General features: G+C 37.8%; 1 protein-coding gene and 1 non-coding gene across 4 annotated transcripts; both read right to left on the bottom strand.

Moving 5' to 3' along the window:
- Nucleotides 1–89: 89 nt before the first annotated feature.
- Nucleotides 90–23,165, bottom strand: zak (sterile alpha motif and leucine zipper containing kinase AZK). Of its 3 annotated transcripts, none has more exons than XM_046845142.1 (20): nt 22,968–23,165; nt 19,323–19,514; nt 18,592–18,679; nt 16,752–16,853; nt 16,478–16,543; nt 16,248–16,276; nt 16,019–16,156; nt 15,387–15,473; nt 15,034–15,108; nt 14,003–14,109; nt 12,024–12,159; nt 8,764–8,808; nt 8,244–8,274; nt 7,962–8,101; nt 7,341–7,403; nt 7,040–7,138; nt 3,737–3,853; nt 3,576–3,650; nt 2,979–3,129; nt 90–1,615 (listed from the first exon to the last, which is right to left on the bottom strand). In XM_046845142.1, exons 2-20 carry the CDS (start codon nt 19,479–19,481, stop codon nt 939–941), a joined length of 2,385 nt encoding a protein of 794 aa, XP_046701098.1. In that variant the 5' UTR covers nt 19,482–19,514; nt 22,968–23,165; the 3' UTR covers nt 90–938. The 3 variants fall into 3 exon arrangements, with proteins under 3 accessions (XP_046701098.1, XP_046701099.1, XP_046701100.1); XM_046845143.1 differs by having other exon boundaries at nt 22,988–23,165; XM_046845144.1 differs by lacking the exons at nt 90–1,615; nt 2,979–3,129; nt 3,576–3,650; ... (4 more) ...; nt 8,244–8,274; nt 8,764–8,808 and adding an exon at nt 9,904–11,476 and having other exon boundaries at nt 22,968–23,159.
- Nucleotides 2,726–2,798, bottom strand: trnag-ccc. The gene has a single exon. It is a non-coding gene; the product is annotated as a tRNA-Gly (tRNA).
- Nucleotides 23,166–23,734: the final 569 nt, after the last annotated feature.

The raw sequence follows: 23,734 nt of genomic DNA, 5'->3' as shown, positions 1-23,734 counted from the left end.
CACTCTCTCTCTCTCTCTCTCTCACTCACACACACACACACACACACACACACTCTCTCTCTCACACACACACACACAAAATATAGATGTTATATTAAAACCTTTTATTTTAACGATGCAACGGGATATAGCTGGCAAAAGTGTATATAAAAATATAACTAAAAACACGATTTAAAACGTGGAGCAAAACAAACCCAATTCATCTTGTAGTAGTGACTTTCAAATAATTCAGGTTCCAAACAATATTTAGAAGTACTTAAATATTCATATTTCTGAAGTGTGTGGAGGAAAAGATATTTGTCATAAAATAGAAACATATCGGGCATGAAGACTTACAACCAGAATTATATAAATATTAGTACATTATTTTTAAACAGTTTATTCTGTAGTCTAATACAATCATTTGATTTCCATCTGCATTAAAGAAGAAGAAGAAGTGCAATACACCGGATTGTAACATGCAGATATACAGTATGTTATCTTTAATCTTTTAATACATTCAGACCCTTTGGATGATTTTCCCAAAAAAATATTTTTAGAGATTTATTAAAAGTTTTGTTAAAAAATTTACAATCACTTTACTGGCTCTCAGACCACAGTTTAAAAACCACTGGTAAAATATTGTGTTGTTAAAAGTTTGTCATCTATATTGTAGAATGAGACTGGCTCTGGAAGTGTTAAATTGAGGCTTTTGGTAAGTATTGTGCGCTAAAAAGATCCTTCTACTCATTCTTCATTTGACTGGCGAGCCTGCAATGAGTGGCAAAACATGTCTGTTCATAATCCTTTGCCAAGCAGTTCTTATTATACCCCTATACCCTGACTCACTATACCCTGACTCACGCTGCTGCTTCTGTTATTTGTAAAAATATGTCTTTTATGGTGTAATAATTTAATTATTCAATCCATATGCCCACACATAAACAGCATAAAAGCCATTAGCTCCGCCCACGTCCCCCTCTTCCACCCCTTCGTGGACGGCCTCTGAGCTGTCTTTGGTCCTGCTGCTTATGGTCCTGTTTGGGAGGCTTCTTGCGTTCCACTTTTATCCATCCTCCCTCTGTAGCTTTGGCATCCTCTGGCTCCTCTTTCTGCTTTTCACCTACTGTTGATGTCACCAATCCTGGGATTATTCGTATTTGGTTTTGTGGTACTACGTGGTTAGTTCGGTGTCGTCCTCCTCTAAAACCGCCATGAGAAGTGTGACTTCCCCCTCTATAGGATTTCCGTTCCACTGCTCCAGTTAGAGAGCTATAGGAGCTCTTTCTCTGGTAGTTGTGCATTTGCCTATTTTTATTAGAGCGGTCTCTTTCCAATGTGCTCTCTGAAGTCGTACTGGATGGGCTGCTACCCTTTGACCCCAGGTGGATTGAGGAGAGTTTGGTCGAAAGTGTAGGAGAGGAGCTCCGGGAGTCGGCCCATTGGGAAAGTGAACTGCGACTGGGTGATCTTCGCACGGCAGAAGCATATGAGGACTGATCACCGAAAACAGACAGGAACTGTGGGAGGGTCATGCTGTCTGAGTGGTTGCTTGGAGTGGCACTGTGGCGCTCACTGGCAAAGTTGTCTTTGAGTTGCTTTGATCTCAGACTGGAAATCCACTGAGGATCAACACCTGTGGGATAATACAAAAGTCATTTGAGTGCATACATTTTTATATTTATTTAAAGATAAGTATTTTTAATATGATTATAAAACATCTTTAATAACTTCTCCCTTTGTTTATATAGCTGTATTTCATATAATTCAAATAGTTTGGAGTCCACTAAGCTTTATCATAGCTCTGAATATGTCAAAGAAAATAACGTATGTCTTCTGACATATCTGTTGTGAATATTTTATGTAAATAACTGCCTTTTCATTGCAAAAATAATTTTTTTAAACAAATCTTTTCTGTTGTGTATCGTTTTGGATTGTTATTCTACTTGTTATCCTACTAATTTACAAAACCACATTTCATTCATAACATGTTCAAATCAAATGTTAATACTATACTTTAAAAATCACAGTATATTTTTATCTAGCGTATATTATACTTTTAAATACTTTTGTACTAAACTGTCTATTATGCAGACACCTGGTTTGCAGAAAAGAAGAAATCAATACAACTAGGTTTTTTCTGTATAACTAGACTATATGGCCAAAAGGACGTGGACACACGAGCATTAACATTTGTAGGCCTTCCCCACACTGTTTCCAAGAGTCGAAAGCACACAATTTTATAGGAGGTATGTGTATGCTGTAGTTTTACGAATTTCCACTGCTGGAACTTACAGGGTGAGACCTTCTTATTTGACATTAGTGTCTTACCAAACTAATGCTCTTATGGCTGCATGAGCACAAATCTCTTTCCAAAGCTTTCCTATAAGAGTAAAAGCTGTTATAACTCCATATTCCTCCGGGAATAGGGATGGGAATCAACAAGCACATATGCATTATTGACAGGTGTCCATATATTTTTTGGAAAATAGAAAATGAGGAGACCCTTATGTGAATGAAAAAAAGGTTAAAAATAAGTTTTGTTATGTCCCCAGAAGTAACAAAATCATAATAATTGGAGCATAATAAAAAAAAACTTTCTTTCAGCTTCTCCCGTTAGGGGGCGCCACAGCGGATCCTCCGCACGTTTGATTTGGCACATGTTTTTACGCTGGATGCCCTTCCTAAGGCAACCCTCCCCAATTTATCCGGGCTTGGGACCGGCACTGAGAGTGGCTGGGGATGGTTCCCTGACCGGGAATCGAACCCGGGTCGCAGCGGTGGGAGCGCTGCGTCTTAACCACTAGACCACCAGGGGAATAATTGGAGCATAATAATTAATTTCAATTCTCTTTACCACTTTTATTTCTATTTTCATTCAACATTCTAATAATTACCAGACACATTATATACAATCGCTATATCAGTAGAAGCTTCCTCTAATTTTAAACTCCATACTCACAGTGTCTATGGTTCTGAACAGTAAATATTTGTATTACCAGTGTTGGAACTGCTTTTGTAGTTCCCCTCCCCATTTGCTGGCGCTGTTTCTATGAGCAGCTCTACACCTCTGATTTCATCTGGGCCACTGACCAGACTCCACTGCACTGAATGCACATGCCTTGTGCTCTTTGGAGACTTGACGTCACTCTGATGAGACAATAAGCATTGGGTGAGTTACAGTTTGCATAGATCCAAACAGCTACCAAGCCTTTCCCCCAATTTCTCCCCACGGGATCAATTATGTATATATGTCTTATCTTCTTCTAATTCCCTACCGCAGATTTTTGCAGATAAAAGTCTATACTGAACTTCAACTGTGGTTGAAAAAGCCTTTGGTTTAAAGGCTTAAACCAAACAACCCAAGTTAAGTGTAAAAAAGGAGTGATCCTGGTTGGGGCCAGTAAAGACAAGGAACATCCCCAATCGTTTTACTGGAAATTCTGCCATTTTTAAAGTCATATCTACACATACATACAGTGTGTAGAAAAGTGAAAGTATAAGAATGTTTTCAGAGATACATTATTACCTTATGTTCCTTAAATGTGTTGTGGTCATTAAATTTTTTTGCATGTTTGGTTGGTTGGTTGGTTTACCTCATAATTTACAATGCAGTCAACAGTCTGTTTGTCAGGTATCCCAACAATCCATTTTTCCATCACAAAGGGTGGCTGAAAAAGTACATGTCATACATCAGCACACTAGATTATACTGAGTTATTCATTATAACCAATAATACAAACAAACACGAACATACCTTCGTCATCTTTGAGACTTCCACATCTGGTCTATTTGCATTAAATGTGATATCTCTGATGTAGGTTAAAGCAACTTCATCTCCGTCAAGCTCCAAGTACATTTTCCATTTGCAGTCCTGTATGAAGGAATTCAGAAAATGTGGTCAGTTGTTAGCTAATTACAAGTTTTCTCTAGTTTTGAGGTTTTGTTAGGCAGAATTTGATTAAACAATTTATGAACTGTTTTAAATAAGCATAATTCTACCTGTTCATTAAGGGCTTCTTATACAGGGGCTGATAGAAGCCCTGCGATGGAGAGTTTATGTGGAGTGTGGATTTGACAAATGTTTTTTGCCCACAGTCTAAAAACATTGTAGCAGGTAAAATAACTATACTGATATTAACCCTGTGTATGAATGAGTGAGCAAATGTGTGTGTGTGTGTGTGTGTGTGTGTGTGTGTGTGTGTGTGTGTGTGTGTGCCCTGAAGTGGACTGGAATTGCTGCCTCACATTCAGTGTTCCAGAGATGGACCTATGCATACATACACATTGACACTTTTTAATAATTTAGCAGAGCTTACTGGCATGCTTTCAACCCCAGAGAAAACCACTGAATGTATTAAATGTTACTTTAAGATAAGATATACCTTTATTCATCCCACAGTGGGGAAATTTCTGTCTAGACAACACAATGAAACCACAAGAAATAAGCTGCTATGGACAGTAATAACTTTTCATAAGGAAATTCCACAAGATAATAAAATAAATACTTATGTTATCCAACAACAATGTCACAGAACTCACGTCATGTGATCAGAGATGACTATAATTTTTATTCCCTGTGTTTCAGCATTTCACTACACTGCAGATCTCCTCTCTTCATATATATGCAAAAGTGCAAACATGTGCATTTGTCAAATGGGGATTTATCTGACCATTTGTCTCCTGCTCACTTATAATGCACACATTTATGAATGAGTGAATGAGTGCATTAACGGCTAAACAATTGTCAGCAAAGGACAGAAAACTAAATAATTAACTACCTTCAAAGAGTAGAAAAGGGAACATATATAATTCTTATGTATAATTCATATTATTTGTAGCTATAATACAAGTTTTGATTTGATAGTGGTTAAGGCAGGGGACTTAGGATCCGAAGGGTTGTGGATTTGAGTCCCATCCATACCAGGCTGCAACTCTTGGGCCCTTGAGCAAGGCCCTTAAATACTGAGCTCAGAGATCAGCATATGTGAATATCCAGTGTATTATCTAGCCAAGCATATTGCTCATTACTTCAACTATATAATACTATAAAGAATAAAAAAAAATCTCAACTAGTCGTTAAAGCTGTAATAAAAGGAGACAAAAATGTGCAAATGACCTTATAACATCCACTTTCATTCCTATCATCAATGCAAATGTACTCATCATCAGAGGATATAAAGTTATAAAGTGCTGGCTGGCTTTGGACAAGGTGCACATGCTGACAGAGCAATAATGATTCCTCCAGCCTGGGCACCATTTACCGGTCATTACTTAAAACGCACTGCTCCTGTTGCAAGCCAATCTGCTGTGTACTGGGATCAGAGGGAGATACATCATAGCAGAGCCCTATCACACATCTTTAAATCCTCACTAGAGTGTGGTGTGAGTCTTAAAATGACTAGTGTGCCATGGATGCGCATGCGTGTGTGTTTTTAGGGTGTGTTTAAGACTGAGTGTTTCTGTGTGTCTGTGTTTGCTGGATGGATCTCAAAGCAGCAGTGTCAGAGGTCCTGAGTGTGTGTATGTCAGAAGCCATGTCTCGCTGTACAGGTGCCAGACTCCTCCTCATTGGAACAGGCTGCTAGAACCTTGGCCTGGCGCTGTTGGGCCTGGCCTAATCACACCGGCAGAAACAATGCACCATGATGGCGGCCAGCACAGCAAGCGTCTAATGACGCCTCATACATAATTCAGCACCTTTCCCTCGACTCAGCGCTGATATCCTCATTAACAGCACACTCGCTGCCTGTCAGATGGCCAGTGCACAATCGCAGGCCCCTCATTTAGTCTTTGAGAAGTGCAGCTGCTACCATGACACCGCCAGAGAGAGGGAGAGATAGAGAGAGAGAAAAATGAGAGTGAGAGAGAGAGAGAGGAAGAGAGAGAGAGAGAGAGAGAGAGAGAGAGAGAGAGAAGGCGGGGGAAGAGAGAGAAGGAAAGAACGGGGAAAAGTGAGCAGAGCGGGTTTGTTTTATTTAGTCCAAAAGAACCTTCCAGTTTGTAAAAACAAGGCTGACACAGAGCCTGACACCAGGCAGGGGAAAATAATTAGCTCTCATTTTCTCAGCCTCCTGTTTCCTTCTCCCTGCTGAGTTTCCTCCCCACTAAACCACCACATGTCAGGAGAAATGGGAGGCAATTAGCGGCCTCGCTTCAGCCCTGCCGCACGCACTGAAAGGGGACTATTTATGATGGGACAATGAACAGCTGAAAGATTAAATAACATTTGCCTTTTAAAAAGAAAATGACTTCTGGCTAAATGGGCCATTTTTGATTAAATTCGAGCAGCAAGTGGAGAAGCGGCCTTTCTCCCCTCTTTGAGATCTGAACAAAGCCTTCGCAAGCAAGAGGGGGTGTATGCAATGTATCACTCTAGATGGAAAATTTATTTATCTTTTTTCTGTTTATTTTTAAAGGAGGGCAGAAGAAAAAAATCCATCTTGCAAACAGAAAAAAGTGCTTAGTGAGATGGTGGTCAATAACAGGCTCCTTTACTTAAGGAAATGGCAACTTCAAGGAAAGTGTCGCCATCTTGACATCCTAAAGAGTCTCAGTTCTATAGACTGATGACAAGTCATCACCCGGGGAACAAAAGGCCTCGTTCTGCATCACAGCGCAAATAGCAGTTCAAAATAATGAATGCAAAAACATATCTACGCATTATATGTGGTAAGAGGTAAAAAATAATAATAATAATAATAATTAAGTATGAATTTTAATTTAGAAGTTTAAAAGCGCTCATATATAGCTGGGGGCTTTCTGGCTTGATACCAACATATTCATGACCAAGGTTAGGAGAAGAGATAAATGAAATTTTTAAACACTAGGCTCCTTTACTTGACTGAATCAAAGATATTCAGTTCTCTAAAGTTACTTAAAAGCTTCTTTTTGCATTTTTATTTTGCCCACCAGTTTTAAACATCTCATTAAATCAGGGAATAAACCACCTAATCACTGACTGTCATCAAGTCTTCATCAACTTAAGATCAATAATTATCAAATTATTTAACAACTTTTCTTAGGCAAATATATTCTGTTATCAAGTCATCAGGTGTACCTGTGGACCTGTCCCTGGTTTCCAGTGATAACCAAACACCAGCTCCAGATTTACAGTCTTCCTCCAGCTTTGTTTTTCTTCTTCTATGTCCCATTCATCCTGGCATTAGACATGCAAACAGATAAAACTCAGCTTACGTTATTAAAACACTGTCAAAATGTAGTACTTTGATAATGTGCTGGTAAATAAGTTCATTAATTAAACACTTATTTACCAGCACATTATCAAAGGAAATTAATGAAGTGACTTCAATAATCACAAAACCAAAAATGACAAACAAAAACAACATAACTGGCCATACCTTTATTAATGGGGGGAAATGGAACAGGGCGAGGTAATCATTCGTTAATTTTTCAATTTCAGCCTGAAAAAAGTATAAAGAGTTTCTTTCAGGAATATGATACATAATGCATGATAGAGATACAGACACAGACACATTTTTTCAATTTCATTAGCAAAGAAGTCTTTCAGATAGAAAAACCTAAAAATAAATAAAAAAAACCCACTTCAGAATGTGCTGTTATAGGATAATAATTAGTGATGGATAGTGCAATTAAAAAACAGTTATTAGTAGGATAATGTTGATCATTTCCATGTTCACCACATATCCTCTTTCGATTCAACCATTCAATGTTTCAGAAATAAGTTTGTTCCTATGGTCTACTATAGATAATAGCGCTCTCAACTGCTTTTCTACAAACCACCTCAGACTGTTATCACATTTTCCTATAACTGCAAGCCTCGTTGTATTTTATTCGTTATGCTTCAAAGCTCTTATGCAACCTTTAATTGTTTATTTGCTTAAACCCAATGCTACTTAAATACGAGTTATACTTTCATAAGTCTGTAAGCCATTTCATTGTGTTATTATACCAAACAGCATTAAATCTTGTCCTCTTGTGCAGCAGTTTCACTACATTACCTTCAGGTGTATGATATGCCCTTTAGAGGAGATTCCCATATCTCTCATATCGGTCTCAGTGAGAAGCAGCAGCCTGCGTCCAGTGATATGGTTCTTCTTGAAGACATCAGCGTAGCGCTGCATTTCACACTCTACTCCGTCTGGCACCAACATAGTCACAAACACACAAACATGCTGCAGGAAATCTTACTTATACTCCACGTGCACATGAACATTTGGGAACTCTTTATGAATCCAAAATTATGAAATAATTATTTAGATCATATTTTGAGAACTTCTTACCTGTCCCAAAAATCTGTGACATCCAGAAGTACTGTAAAATGGAGGCCATTATTAGTAAATGAACCTGTTACAATTCTGAAGTCCTACATCCTGTTGTGTTAAATTACTGAAATTTGATAAGGTGCTACAAGACATTTCTTTTTGAAAATCTTACCGCTACATATATTGAATCTGAGATTGGACGATTATGAGCACTTTTAAAAAAGAGACTGAAAGTGTGTTTGGTTATTCCACTTTTTACATATGTTAATCATTTAAATTGATTATTGACTCTTTCTATTAATGGCAAAACGTCTGTTAAACTTTACATGTAAATGTATTTTTACTTAAAACTTTTACTGGTTTGTCTTATGCTTTAGCACTCAATTGTATGAAACATTTTTTAGTATTATTGATTGAGGCATATATAAGTTTTTAATTTTCATCTAAAAATGTTTAATATACAATTGCAATGCAATCAAACTATAAACTTGGGCCGTGTACTGAATGACTGTAACACTCATTTAACATTGATACTGACCACATGTTCCTCTGTCCAGACATGGATGGCCAGGTTCGGGAGCAGCTAGAGAGAGAAAGAGAGAGTAATGCATACAAACAGTGAACTCTTATTACAGGATGGCTTTAGTTAACTCATGAACGCTGTAATGTAAGTTAACATAAATCCCATCAATTCTTCATAAGGTTTAAATGCCCACTAAATATAATATGCAGCACTTTTGTATGAAATGTCCTAACAAACTCCGGGGGGACATATGCATTACAAGGCAAATGCCAGTCAAAACACAAATCACTTTATTAGCAGGCAATATTATAGTACAAGAACACTGCTGTGCTAAAAGATGGCAAAAGGAATCAAAATGAGTAATCTGTGCGTGGAATATGTCAAAGCTCTTATATGTGCAAGAAATAGAAATAGAAATAGAAATAAAAAGAGAGAGAGAAAAGCACAACTGTTGTGTTTCTCCCTCTGTGGTGCCAGATGGGCCCTCATCTCCACCGTCTGAGAAGACCTCATATCAGAGGATGTAAACAAAATTAGAATAATTAAAAAAGAAAAACAAAACATCTGCCACACGTCAGAGCTACATGACATACATTTGCCTAATTAGAGTGACATAAAAGTGAATTTCAAGCAGCCATCTTGAATTTCGCGACTGGCTTGCATGGTTTTATAAGGATGGGAAGCCGACTGTTGACAAAGAAGAGATGGGATGAAAGGAGGTGTGGAGACAGTCAGCACAAATGACTCTGTAATTGAAATTCCTTTAAGAGCTCAGCAAAGTTCAGCAGGGTGCAAAGTGCACTCTGCCTGCTGGAGTTATCCAAGAGAATATGGCCATGATTTGACCTTATGTTCAAGTTGACGCCACAGGAGCACATCCACACATCACATCCCGAGATTACATTGAGAATAGAGCTTATTCGGGGGCACATCAACGGAATCTCCAAAAGATTTTTTTGGTATTCTTGAGCCAAAATAAATGCAGTTGCAGTGTATCTGTTCTTCAATATGTGTGTAACGTATAGTCACCATTTGTCTCCTGAATCATTCCTTTGCTATTTCACTTACCATTTGAATTCATAAAACAGGAGTCTTATATAAGATGTGTGCAAAAAAAAGAAAAAAGAAAGAAACTATGGAAGGAAAAGAGTTTAAGCTGATTTTTTTGTGACAAAGTTTATTGCAAAAAGGCAGAAAGAGACAGGATCAAAAAAGAAATCAGATTAAAATAATGTCAAAGGAAAACACTGGATCTAAGACAAACTGCAAATACAAATGCAAAACTTTCTATACTATATTTTGTATATATGTTTATGAGTGTTTTAATGAATATAATTAATTTATTTGTTTAATGCAAGCTTTAACAGTGTCTGGGTAATAATAATAATAATAATAATAATAATAATGTTATACTGCAAACAAGGGCACTACAAGTAAAAAAAAAAATAGAAGCAATAAATATTAGAACATGAAAATTTCATTAGGTGTTTTAATGAACCAAAGCAAAAGTGTGACTTCATATTTGTATCTGTGTGTAGAACATATGAGAGTCATTTACCCTGATAAACCATGAAGTTAGTATTAGTATGCTTTCTTTCAGTTAAAATGTAAAATATACTGATATAAATCAAATTAATAAAAAGATGTAGGAACAAATATGTTTCTACATATTTTATGTGAATTGTGTAGCTCATCCAATATAATATATACAATATCTTTTCTTTTGAGAATCCAAGAACACAAAGAGCGGGTTGCTTTTGGTCTTGTGAATCAAAGCTTTATAAAGTTTTACAGAAGGGATTCTCTCTCTTTCTCTCTCTCTCTCTCTCTCTCTCTCTCTCTCTCTCTCTCTCTCTCTCTCTCTCTCTCTCTAACACTCCCTAGCCTTTCTTGTGTATGTGAGTATCTCCCAGCCTCACTGCTCAAATTGGCCAATCTTAATGTCAGCAAAATGTCACTTCATCATAAAAGCAACGGATCTTCACTATGCTGACACGAGGCTCGCTCGACCCCTCAGCACGCTTCTATATGTCCACTTCATTTGCCATAAATGACATCCATAAGGACTCTGAAGGCGTTGGACCGGCAGTGCTAATGCAGTCCATACGTAGGAGTGGGAAACAATTATTACTCTCACCTCTTAGCTCAATCGGAGATGTCTATATATGTTTCTTTATGTGTTTTGAAGGAAAAAAAAAAAACATGGTGTTATTATTACAAAAATAAACCCACAAAAAAGTGTAATAATTGTGATATCAGGACTACATCTAGATCTAATTGATCATAAGCCTTACAGATAACATTTGCTTTTAGAATTATGAGTAATATCTTCAATATTTGTGAACAGTGAGGAAAGCTGGTATAAGACCACAGTTTTTAAGGTCAGCTAATTTAACGAGAGGAGCTACTCCTAATCGCTGTCACTGTCGTCGGACCAGCTCAAGGCAGCCATGCTGATTTTGTGTCCTTCTCGCATGGAACAGGTCTTGGAGGAGTTCTGCGTGGCCTGCATGCTGACCTGCATGTCCGAGTGCAAGACAGGGACAGAGGGGGCATCCAGGCTGAACACATCTTCGAAGCCTTTCATCACAGCCTGCAGAGCCAAAGCACCCAGCTCGCCGTTACAGCAGCCCCTTATCTCACACGACAGCTCCGAGCTCTTTGACTCCTCCATCTTAGCCTCAAAATATGACTCCGAACTTATCTTAGTGGCCAGGGGGGGAAAGAACTGAGAGGAGAGCAGAAAAGGCAAGTGAGATAGAGAAAGGGTGAAAAAGGAGAGAATGGGAAAAAAGGAAAACGGGACAAAATAAGATGGAAAATGGAAGGATGGAGAGTAAATAGACAAATAGACATAAACAAATAGCAAAATCAAACTCAAATGCAAGAGAGAAAACAGGAAAGCTGGAAATTAGTAATTTGTTTAATGATAGAGGAATGGGCATACAGATTAGCACCAGATGAAGTGTGAAAATGAGGAAAGCCAAAAAGTTTGTGCCACTAAATATTCATTACTGTCTCCCTATTTTGTGCTCTGCAAGCATTTTGTAGTATGGCATGTGAACACATCCAGATTAATATCTGTCAGCATGCTGTGTAGAGCAGCAGCACAAACCAAACCGAATCATTCTGTTCACATTTACATTTACCTCCTGCCTTACATGGAGTGAGTGCTTGTGTATGAGAAAGGTGGCAGGTGATGATGTGAAAAAAGTGAGAGTGAGTGAGAGAGTGAGAGAGAGAGAGAGAGAGAGAGAGAGAGAGAGAGGACTCACCGGAGTGTTGGACTGCTCAACGAGTTTTTTTTCCCACATCTTGAGGCGGCGCTCTCTCTCCTTCAGCTCCTGCTCTTTAGTGCTCAGGTCCCTCTCCAGCTTCTTCAAGCGATCCAGAGTCGCCTCGATCTCACGCCTTCACACAAGAAACATTACACAAAAACCTCAGTCTTATATCACAGGTGCACCTATTCACAAAGACCAAACCCACACACCAATTCAACAAAGATTTATTCCCCTGTGTTATCACAATACCAGTTTTTCTATCATTCCAGATAATATTATTCGTATTATATATTATTATTTTTAATATAAAGGATATTTAATATCATTTCTCCACACACTTTTTTTTAAAGTAATTGAGATGCAATTAATTGCATTTTAATGGTAGATACCACATACACAAAGTGTTCTTAGACTTAATTTCAATGCAATACTACTTTATTCGATAGTTTTAATAGTTATTTTCACAATAGACATGGTTACAGAACAGGATACAAATCTGAATGTTGATTTACACCCATAATGAGCAAATCAGAAATGACAATGGCAAAGGAAAAGCCCTGTAGATGAATCTCAAAATAAAACTAATCATCTTTTTATTGACAAAGAATAGACACTGATAGACTTACTTTTATATGAATGAGTAGGTTGGCATTACTGCCACTACTGTTTTAAATAGGACAGAATGTTTTGATTCATAACAGTGAATAGTAATTATTATACATCGACATAATAAAATCTAATCTACAAAAATCTCTTTTGTAAAACTAGTAGTTGTTAGTAGGTTACTTATTTAGTATTTTCTGTTATTTGCTGAACAATATTTGACCATTATGATCGTGCAGGCCACCAGGGGGGGTAGTGGGTAGGCTGCACATTTTTGTCCCACGGCAGTTATTTATAGAAAAGCATGTGACGCAACCCAGACCTCCCACTCAGTGCCCTTCAGCTCGGCATCCACTCCCACTCCAAACTTCCCATGTAATTGCTTTCCTTGCTTGTCACTTACTCGACAATCACACATGGAATTTCGCATTCACATGCGCCGTTAGCTTACTTGTTTTCCAGACATCCCATTTGCTGCTTTTACTTTCTCTATTTCAGAAGGAATGACCTGAAAGACAGGAATATCTTGTTCTGCTCTGTGGACCTCTACTAGCTGATCTTAATATAGGACTATCATCACACGCCCAGAATCTTCTACAGCTGTCTGTCACAGCACCAAAAACACTGAAGCCCCAGCCTGCATGATGGAAATGCTTCATACTGACTAGGATTGACTCCTACAAACTAAGCTTCATACTGCCATCACATAGCTAACATATAGATCACAATATACGATGCAGTAAACATATATACTGATATATCATTTTGGTTTAGATTTTGGGCTCCCACTGGCATATTACAATTATAATGAAAGAATGACTACATGATTTTAAACAGCACATTTTTTTTTATTGTTCAAAATACTTATCTTCAGACAGCTGAAATATAATCTAATATTAATGTGATATTAGGGTTAGTAAAGCTCACTGAGGTTGCAGAATACTCTTTGCTCTTAATAAACTTGAATCTATTCACTGCTTATTTTTCCATTTTAAACATACATTTTAGATAAACCTATTAATAAACTACTGTCATAATTCAGCTTGAAGGTGTTGTCAACTCTGAAGAACAGATAAACAGTAAATGAGGATCTAAGTATGTTAATGTGATTAAATACTTATATTAAATAGCTGTTTATGAGCAGTTTACATTTAATTTGTTGAAGCCTTCACAAAAAGTCTTGCTAAGAAGCTGTGGTCAGCCATTAATTTGGCATCCCTGCAGCGGAGATTTAACAGAGGGAGCGTGGCAGTGCTGCGGCTGGAACCCCTGACCTTCTGATCAGTCATTTGGGGCCTTAATGATTAACTTACGCTGGTATCTGAACATATAGTGCATGTGTGTGTAAGCATGTATGTAAATGACCTTACCTCCATTCTGCTTTGTTTTGTAGGAAGGAGTTACACTGGTCAGAGAGTTGGCTATCATTGCACATTGCCTCTAGGATGGACAGGATCTCTTTAAACAAGGGTCTTTTCTACAACAGAACAACAAGTGCCAGAGTACATTCAAAACTCCATTATCATTTCATCCAAACCAAAAATCAGGTGTTTCTAATTTACACAGAATAGCGATTTTGTATTATATTAGGTTTAGCAGCATTAATGTAATTATAAGAAACTACTGTAATTGAATGCATAGTATTTAAACCTGTAAAGCCTATAAACTTGCTTGTGCTAATTTTGCCATCCAGTTGGCTAGTAGTCATGTATTACTGCAACCATTTAAAATGTCCATCGCTATTAAATGCTTCTTTAAATATATTAATACATCATTTGGAAAATAGATACTTGGTGAATCACATGCAGCATTAGTATCCAACATATGATGAACCAAGTCAAAATAAAAAGAAATGTTATATCTACAACGATGTCATGTTTAGTTGTGAATTGGTTCTTAAATAAAAAACTGGCTATTAAAAAAAAAACCTGGCTCATACTACTCTTATTGACTGGCAAGATTAGGACTAAGCTAGTGAATGTCTATTAATCATCTTCACTGAGCTGGGTGTGGAAGTGTTTGAGGAGATATGTGACCTGACAAACTGAAGCCTGATAGAGGGATGACAGAAGCCTCCTGGATTCTTGGAGCTTACCATTTCATTCAAACCAAATGAAACATTAAGAAGCTCAAAAACTGGAACTGGGGGTCATATCTTAATTATGTGCTCTTTGTGACCTTGTTCTTAGTGATTGTTCTAACTGACTACATACTGGTTCAACACTAGAATAAAGGTAATAACTGGAGAGAATGTATTGTCACTTGTTTACATTGCCTTTATTCAATGTTTATTGCAGTTGTTTAATGGAATATCAAAAAGCAGAACATGAATAAATTGCAGTGTTACAGATACTGTGTTATAGAGAGTTAACTTATTACTCTTTTCATGACTAATTCTTACCATTGGTTCTGTTTCCCAGCATTTCCTCATCAGGTTTGCAAAGCTGGCAGGGCAACTGCTGGGAATTGTCAATCTCTGCAACACACACACACACACACACACACACACACACACACACACACACACACACACATAAACAACTTCATTTCCATCTTATCCACTTTACATCACACAAGTTACAAAAAACCTGCAGTATCTGCAGCACAAAAAGTTATGGGTTTGGTGAACTTCAAAACACTTTTACTTGACCAGTGTGAACAAATTTAAGCCTGTTTTTCTTATCGGATAAAAATCCAAGAAATCTAAACAAAAAGCTCAGATCTGTAGACTGTAAATAATTAGTTATGGTTTACCTCATTCTTCTCCACTACCAGCCAAGCCACTTGCAGCCCCTCAAGCCCTTTGAATGGAATCTCACGAGTCAGCATCTCCCACAAAACCTAATATACACACACAACATTTAAAATACCATATACACACTTCAGGTTTGGTAGACACACACACACACACACACACACACTTACACACACACACAAACACACACACACCCACACACAAACACACACAATGTTATGTTGATAAATACAGGTGGACTATTTAAACATGTAATACCTGTAAATTCCCAGTAAAGGAAGGGTATAAAAATACACAATCAAATTAAAAGACAAACTAATTCTCCCCTCTATTCATGTCTTTCAGAGGAATTGAAACAGAATATTAAACACTGTTTCCTCCTTTTTCACTTTTGGTTTGTACCCAGGATTTTGAATAACAGAAAGGTGGTTAAGATGCATAAGAGAAAGTCAAATTTGTTTAGTCAAATTTTCTAAAGTGAGGGGTTTCACATTCTTAAACACACACACACACACACACACACACACACACACACACACACACACACACACACACACACACACACAAAAGGTGAGATTGAGAGTAAGATAGAGAGTAAGAGAGAGAGAGAGAGAGAGAGAGAGAGACTCACCACTCCATAAGAGTACGTATCACATGTTTCAGAAACAGGAAGGCTCTGAATGACTTCCGGGGCCATCCAGGGGAACGTGCCCACCAGAGACATGTGTGTGGTGTGGGAGTGAAACTTAGATGCTCCAAAATCACAGATCTATAATACCATGGGCAAAGTTATACACATATTACATTTCTCCACATGTGATGAAACCCATCAATGCATCAGGAAAAAAAAGCTTGAATACCTTGAGAACTTTGTCTGCTGTCATGACCACTACAAAGAAAAGACATTATAATTGTAAATAGGTTTATAGTATTTATTGGCAGGGTTTCATAAGAACTTTCTACAACTAATCAAACTTTAGTGATGACTTACAATAAGATTTACAAAATAGATCATAGTAGTTATTGTATAATTTATTTTACAATGAATGATTTAAAAACAAACTGGGGAAAACCTCATGAGAATAAGTACCATTTCGTGACTTGAGATCTCTGTGGATGACTTTGACCGGGGCCTCTGAATGTAAATAATGCATTCCTGAAATAAATAAAGAGAGAATTACAGCCTTTATAATTAAGTTCAATGAAAGCATTTACAATGTTCATAATGTATGATGTTGATTCCAGAAGCAAATTTCTGATTAAGATCCAAATGTATCGTTTTCATTCATGTGAATTAAATAATGAATGTATATTTTTAAATGATCTTCAGCTACTTCCTGGTGTATGTGCACATTTATGTGTACCTTTAGCTATCTCTGTCGCCCAGGTCATGATCTGTCTCATGCTGATTTCTTCACTTGCATCACTTGATAGATACTCATATAACGACCCTCCGCTGGCAAACTCTGAAATAAAGCGCATCAATGTAAAGGTGAAATATCTAATGCATTATGTTTGAAAACTCAAAGCAATACACCCATGCTGTAAAACACATCATTGTTTTAATCAAATTTGAACCATTCAAAGAGACACTACTGATATTTGTTTTAGCAAATATTGACAATATATTTCTATTCTTCTATAATTTTTTCAGTGTGTTTGAAGGAGAAATCTAAAAATCACTGACGTTATCGGTATACAGATCCCATGTTCGCCTCATATGTGAGAGGAGTGAGAGTGACCCCTACTGTCCAGTATCGTTCCCCTGGGAATGTGGCCAGTTAAAATATGAAAGGGCTTCCACCCATACTTTTGTACATATACATAATAAATAATATGGTGAAAGATATATAACACCACTCAGCACTGGAGTTCCTCTTTCTCTCTCAGAGAATATCATTCGTTTATTAGACATCATTTATATTAATATCATGGGGAACTCCAAAACATATCACAGGGTACACATCTAATCTAATTAATGTAACTAAAAGACTTTCCAATCTGTTTATGTGCTGTTTATTTCAAGGTATATAGTTCATTAAAAAAAAATTGTAACAGGAAATTCATTGAGCAGCACTATCTGATGTCACAACAGTTTTCTCTGCAGTGGACTTTGCATTCTTTCGTTAAGACTTCTCCTGCCTGTGCTTGAGCATGACTTCCTAGAGGACTTGCCCTAACTATTTCTCGGAAGTCCTTCTTTGGCATGTGTTCAAACTATTACCATATTGCATTTGACTATAATGCTGAAACTTAATACAATAATATTTTTTTATGAAATTTAGAAGCCATCTCACACGGGACATTTCACATACAGCAGCAAGAGAATCAGATAAACTGTCTAATAAACACTGGCTTTGACAATTTAATTACTGAAATATGATGGGACGGGGGATTTATAACCTTGCTGATGAAACTGGAAACACAAGACTCCAGCCAGGCCGCCTGTAAACGTGTCTCCTTTACCTGGTGATAATTAGTTTGGTCTCTGATAAATAGAGATGACAGTTTCCTGACAACCAATTCTCCATCTACACACTATAGCCTTCCTCCTGCTGCACTGATCACCTAGCAAAGCTGCTCTGATCTCATCTGAGTCTCTCGAATAAAAATGCAATATTACATAGCACTCTACCGATAGCTGCGCAAGGCCAAGCCATTATTTTAATAGCAAAGCTAAATAATGACAGGCAGGAGAGATTGCAGTAGTGTGGCTTGTAGGACAATATTCCTATCATCTCATGACCCCCATCAATAAAACTGTAACAACAAGCTAATGTGTAAACTTCAGAGATTTAGGATTTTTTTCTATTTTTATTTCATTATTTGGTGCAGATGAAAGGATGAGAGAAATAAAAATCTGAGTAATACATTTAATAAACAAAAAATGATTTCCATCTCCCACCCTGGTGCCTTGACTGTTTACACAAACTCAACAAATGCTGACATTACCTAGTGATAAAAGTGATAAAAAATACACTGCGATTAACCGCTGTTTACTTAGTGTGGCCACTTCTTAGAAAGCATCAATAAAAAAATTATGAAAAATCCTGCGCAAATATTGACATTCATACACTGCTACAGGTTTACCATTAAACATTTATTTGTTGTCACTGGCTTTTTATTATTACAATGCAAATAATTCTTCAGTGAAGTAAATTATATTCATAATGAGAAAAAACAGCACAAGGTGCTCTTACAGACCTGTGACTATTCCATAGTTCGGGGCCTGAAGAATTGCGCCATAAAACTGGATGATATTTCGATGACTGAGTACACTCAAGATCTCAGCCTATGACACGAGAAGAAAGAATTAAGGATTAAAAAGTTAACTACATAATGACAAAGAAGGAAATTGTTTCCCATTTATGAGAATGTATTCTGTGTAATTTACCATTTTATGTGCTCTGACTGTTAACAAGAATGACATGCTGTATGAATGGGTTTTGATATTAAAACTGTTGTAATAGCCAAATTTTAGGGTGATACAAATGCTTAATTACATCTGCCTGTATCTATGTTACAAAGTTATTCTGTCTTATGTGTTCATGTAACATATCTTTTGACATTTTTCAAGACTGTATAAGTGATATAAAAAAACATGACATAGTCTGAGCTAAAATTAAAACGTAAAAAGAAAGAAATGATAAAATGACAAACCAATCACTTCAAAGTAATTTGAAGCCAAACAGTTCTCACCTGAGACTAATATGATTTAATTATGTGATAATTTTCTTTTAAAGACACAGTGCATGCATTTCTAAGATCACAAATGAAACCCTCAGCGCCACACATACCCTCTTCAGAGCAAGGGGGAAGCATATTTGAGGCTGGTGCGTAGCACCAGGCGCTACATGCAGAGAGGCAATTAAAATGATTATCACACTGACAATTAAAACGCGAATATGAAAAGCGCAGGCAATTACGTCGCCCACCTCTTTCTCAATCTTCAGCAGCTTTTTCACCGCCACCTCTTTGTCCTGAGAGATCCAGCGGGCGCGGTACACACTGCCAAAGCTCCCGCCGCCACAGTTCTCGTAGAAGTGGATGTCATCGAATTTGATTTGAACGAAGGAGGCGCCCAGAGACGCCATGGCATAATGACACTTTTAAAACACTCCGCTCTCCTGTACAGGCAGAGAGTAGGCAGAAAAAGAGGGGAGAGAAACAGGCAAATGAAAGATAAAGTTGATTTGAGTCCCTGTGCTGCACAGTGACATCCAGGTCTGAGCCCCTCTTGTGTCTACTTTTGTACCATTGTAGAGTGACACAGATAAAGATATACACCCATCCACCCACCACCACATATACACTCACTCACTCATACATACTCACACAAACACACACGGTTAGAGTTACAGGCAGTGTGAGCTCACTGTGCACTCACAGTAACATGTTTGACTCCGGTGTCACTGGCTGTCTCGACTGCAAGCGGGGAGGGGTGTCATTTCTGAGCCAGAGCTGGACTAAGTCTAAAAAGTCTGTTCCAATGACGGTAACTGTAGGTGGTTGTGTGTTTGCGAATAAGATATAAGAGCAACCTAAATTACTATGTGAATAAGTGTATGCATATGATATTCCTCATCCATGCAAGTGTTTTACAGCACATTCCTCCTATGCCCCCTCTTCCAGTCACCCCCAACTGAAATGTGTGAGTCAGACTCAGTTGTATACAGCACACAGGCTCTTGGCTCTGGTTTAGGCCTGAGGTATTCCTAGCGTTCAGCCTCTTACACGCTCATGTCAAACACAGTGCATGAATTTCCGAGATCACCACTCACCACGGGAAACCCGAGACAGGTCGAGAATATTCCCGACCACTCCAGGTCAACGGTAAATAAAAAACACTCTCTGTGCATTTCGTTTTTTTTCCTTCCACCTGGTAAATCGGGTTTTACCTGGATCTATTAAAGTTTTTAAACGTTTTATCTTAAACTAATGCCTTTTTACAGCATTTATCTTAATACCTGAAAAAAGGAGATAATCATATCAGGCAATGTTGTAGATAGTAAAATCAGTAATGCAGAAATATTACGCCATCAGTTTAAAGCAGTTTGTAACTATTAAGAGAGATTATAGTTCTTTAATTATTATGTAATGTATTATGTAGAAGATAACTGAAAAACCATGATTCGCAAGACTGCTATGCAATGGTGCCGACTGATGTCTTTGTTTCAGGATTCTGTTTACATATTTCTGGTCCGGAAATCAAAGAACAAAGGTGCTCAACTGTGCTCTTTTGCACAGAACTCTTTAACAAAAGACCAGAGGAAGCACCTCCTCAACAAGTTATTTATTTTAAAAATGCATTCTTGTTTTCCTTCCTTGCTCCTCTTCCTTTCCTACTAATCCAGGCTTAGTTTTCTAAATATATTGCACTAACAATGTCATTAAAAGTGTCACATTACACATTCTCTCTGATTGTATGATCTTTACAATTCTGTCTGGAGCCTAGAGCCAAAACATTATTGCACATCTACAAAATGTATAAATTGTGATGCTTCAGGACTTAATGAAATCCATTCATCTGGGAAGGCTTTCCACTAGCATTTTGGGGCATGGCTGTAGAAATTTGGACTCATTTAGCCACATGAGAATTAGTGAAGTGAGAAACGGAGTCCAGATGGTACTCCAGTTCATCACAATGGTGTTTGATGTGGCTGAGATTATGGCTCTGTGTGGGTCACTCAAATTCTTCCACTCCAACCGTGGCAAATCATATCTTTATGGATCTTTTTTGTGTTTATTGTCATACACTTCTATGTTCTAGCAAACATACCTACAGCATACAAATATATTCAATGTAATTGTGCGCTTCCAACTTTGTGGCAACTAGTCTGGGGAAGGCATGATGAACAGCTGTCCATGCAAATACTTGGCTTTAAAAACGTTTTAGTTTTTTTTTTTTATAGGATCCAATACTGGCTATTATTTTATTATTTCCTTCTTCTAACACCCCCCTCGAACACTCATAAAAACACATTACAACAAAGGAGAGAACATGTATTTAAATACATACATACATACATACATATATATATATATATATATATATATATATATATATATATATATATATATATATAGAGAGAGAGAGAGAGAGAGAGAGAGAGAGAGAGAGAAAGAGAAAGAAAGAGAAAGAGAGATGGCATATTTGTTTAAAGACAAGATTTTTAATATAATAGTTGATATTTAAATATGATTTTTATATACAAAAAATTACTTGTGCAAACGTGTCAGTATTAAGGGTTGGTTTTGGATCAAAAAGAAAATCAGTGCTATCACTCATCATTGCCTTAAAGATAACCCCTTTAGGTAAGAGACTGATTAATCGGCTTTTCATTGACTTTGCGGCTTGCATTATGTGGTTAATAGAGAGGAAAACTGAGCACTCATTCAGACAATTTCTGATTGTGAATGGCTTACATGTTGCACAGCAATGACGAGAGGCACACCACCTATCTATCCATCATCTATCTATCTCTCTCTCTCTCTCTCCACTTGCAAGTCTATATTTAGCTCTGCAGGTCAGCAGCATGGCTGTTCCACATATCCATTATAAAGGAGAGGACAGGGCGGGCACAACATTGTCTCCACTAGACCACAATAGCAGAGGTCAAGGGTAAACGGTGCTATACAAGGCCTGTGTGCTGCCACATAAATATCCTTGAAACTAACTAATCCCCATACATTTAACAGGCATTGCGCTACTGCTGGCACTTATGTAACCCCAGGAGTATGCGCAAAAGTTTTCTTAGACCAAAACCTCACCCGAATGCAATGCGCCTGTGTGTCATTTAGCATAAAGAAGACACGAGGCCAAATGATCGAAAGGAAAAAAAAAAAAGTAGGGAAGAAGAAGAACGGGGGCGCCAATATAATCTGGAGCACGCATACCAATCTCGGTCACGTGACTGAAAGTGGAAAAAGAAAGTAAAAGCTCCCAATATGGTCCTGAGGCTGTAAAAGCAAGAGACCCCACCCACCCACCCGGACAGGCAGTACACTGACAGCAGCACTGCGAACACACACTGGATCAACAACCTGCAAAATGCATTTCTCTGCCTGAATGGTGCATTATTTAAAATAACTCTGGGGTCTTTCTGTGTGGTCCAGACAGCGTGAATCTAAATGCTTCTGGGTAGAAAATCCAGTAGAATTGCAGAGCAAGAGAAATGTAAACTACTATGCCAAGTACCCAGATCTAGCAGGCCCTATAGGGATCCTTACAAATAAGCTTGAAGCCCTAAAGTAATGTAAAGCATGTGAGTAAATGTGCTCTTTTTTTAACCAAGCAGATGACATACAAATGTTAGAAGAAAACATACACAGGTTAGTCTAAACAACTACGAATATAACAGGTGCTATTTAATAATATATAGTGCACGTGACATGTCGTGCGATTCGAAGTTGCTTCATATCGTAGAAATTTCACAGCACGAGTTAGATCAGACGTGACCGATAAATACAACGTCACTTCCTGAACAGAAAAGCCGCACGAACGCGCTATTAGGATTACTGGCAATAATTTAGTAACACACACACACATACACGAGAGTGTCAGACAAACAGTTGCATACCAGATGTTGTATCTCCTCACCCTTGTCCGCTCTTTGCGCTGAATGGACCTGTTTGACGGTTTCTAAAGGTCGGCACAGAGCTTGTGACAACTCGCGACTCGCCTTTCTGTCGGGAATTCACGTGTTGCACAACTACATTTCATCTGCCAGTGTCTCGAAACAGCGGTGGCTCCGTGTTACGCACACACACAAACACACGGGGCAACAGCGCCACGCGGTGGACATAAAAGTCGTTACCAGATAAACTTACATTCACAGATCTATTCCCCCACCCTCCTACATTCCCTCAATCCATGGAAAGACAGAAGTCAGAGGAGTTAAGATGCTGTCATGAGTGTATGAGGTATAGAAATATGTCTGGAATTCTTTCATGCACTGCTATTGCTAAATACCTGGTCTAAGTAGAGGACCAAACGCAGTAAACAGTTGGTGAACAAGATAGACAGGGTATAGAATAAAGTGTGAAAATAAAAAAGTAAGTAAAAAACAGTGGTGGATGAAGTACACAAACCATGTAGTTGAGTTATATTACTCCAGCAAAAGTACAAGTGATCCCTTTAAACTTTTACTTGAACAAAAGTACAAAAGTATTTGCCTTCAAATGTTTTTCAGTGTCCAAAGTACTATGATTTATTATGGCTATAATTATGGCAAAAAAATCGTGCAAATAAGACCACGGGTGCTATGGCAAGTTAGAGTCAGGACTTCCTTTCGGTATTTATTACTCTCAAAATGTTCTGCGTGCTGTTGAACTGATGCAGAATTGT

This window comes from Silurus meridionalis, chromosome 3 (genome assembly GCF_014805685.1).
Source record: "Silurus meridionalis isolate SWU-2019-XX chromosome 3, ASM1480568v1, whole genome shotgun sequence".
NCBI lineage: Eukaryota > Metazoa > Chordata > Actinopteri > Siluriformes > Siluridae > Silurus > Silurus meridionalis.
The sequence above is the reverse complement of the archived record's forward strand: the minus strand, read 5'-3'. Positions and strand labels throughout refer to the sequence as shown.

Excerpts from the sequence above, each read along its gene's own strand:
- zak (XM_046845142.1), bottom strand. The coding sequence starts at position 19,481 with ATGGCGTCTCTGGGCGCCTCCTTCGTTCAAATCAAATTCGATGACATC. Across the intron at positions 16,157-16,247 it reads CAGCAGACAAAGTTCTCAAG|ATCTGTGATTTTGGAGCATC; the intron begins GTATTCAAGCTT and ends ATGGTATTATAG. Across the intron at positions 15,474-16,018 it reads ATACGTACTCTTATGGAGTG|GTTTTGTGGGAGATGCTGAC; the intron begins GTGAGTCTCTCT and ends TGTGTATATTAG.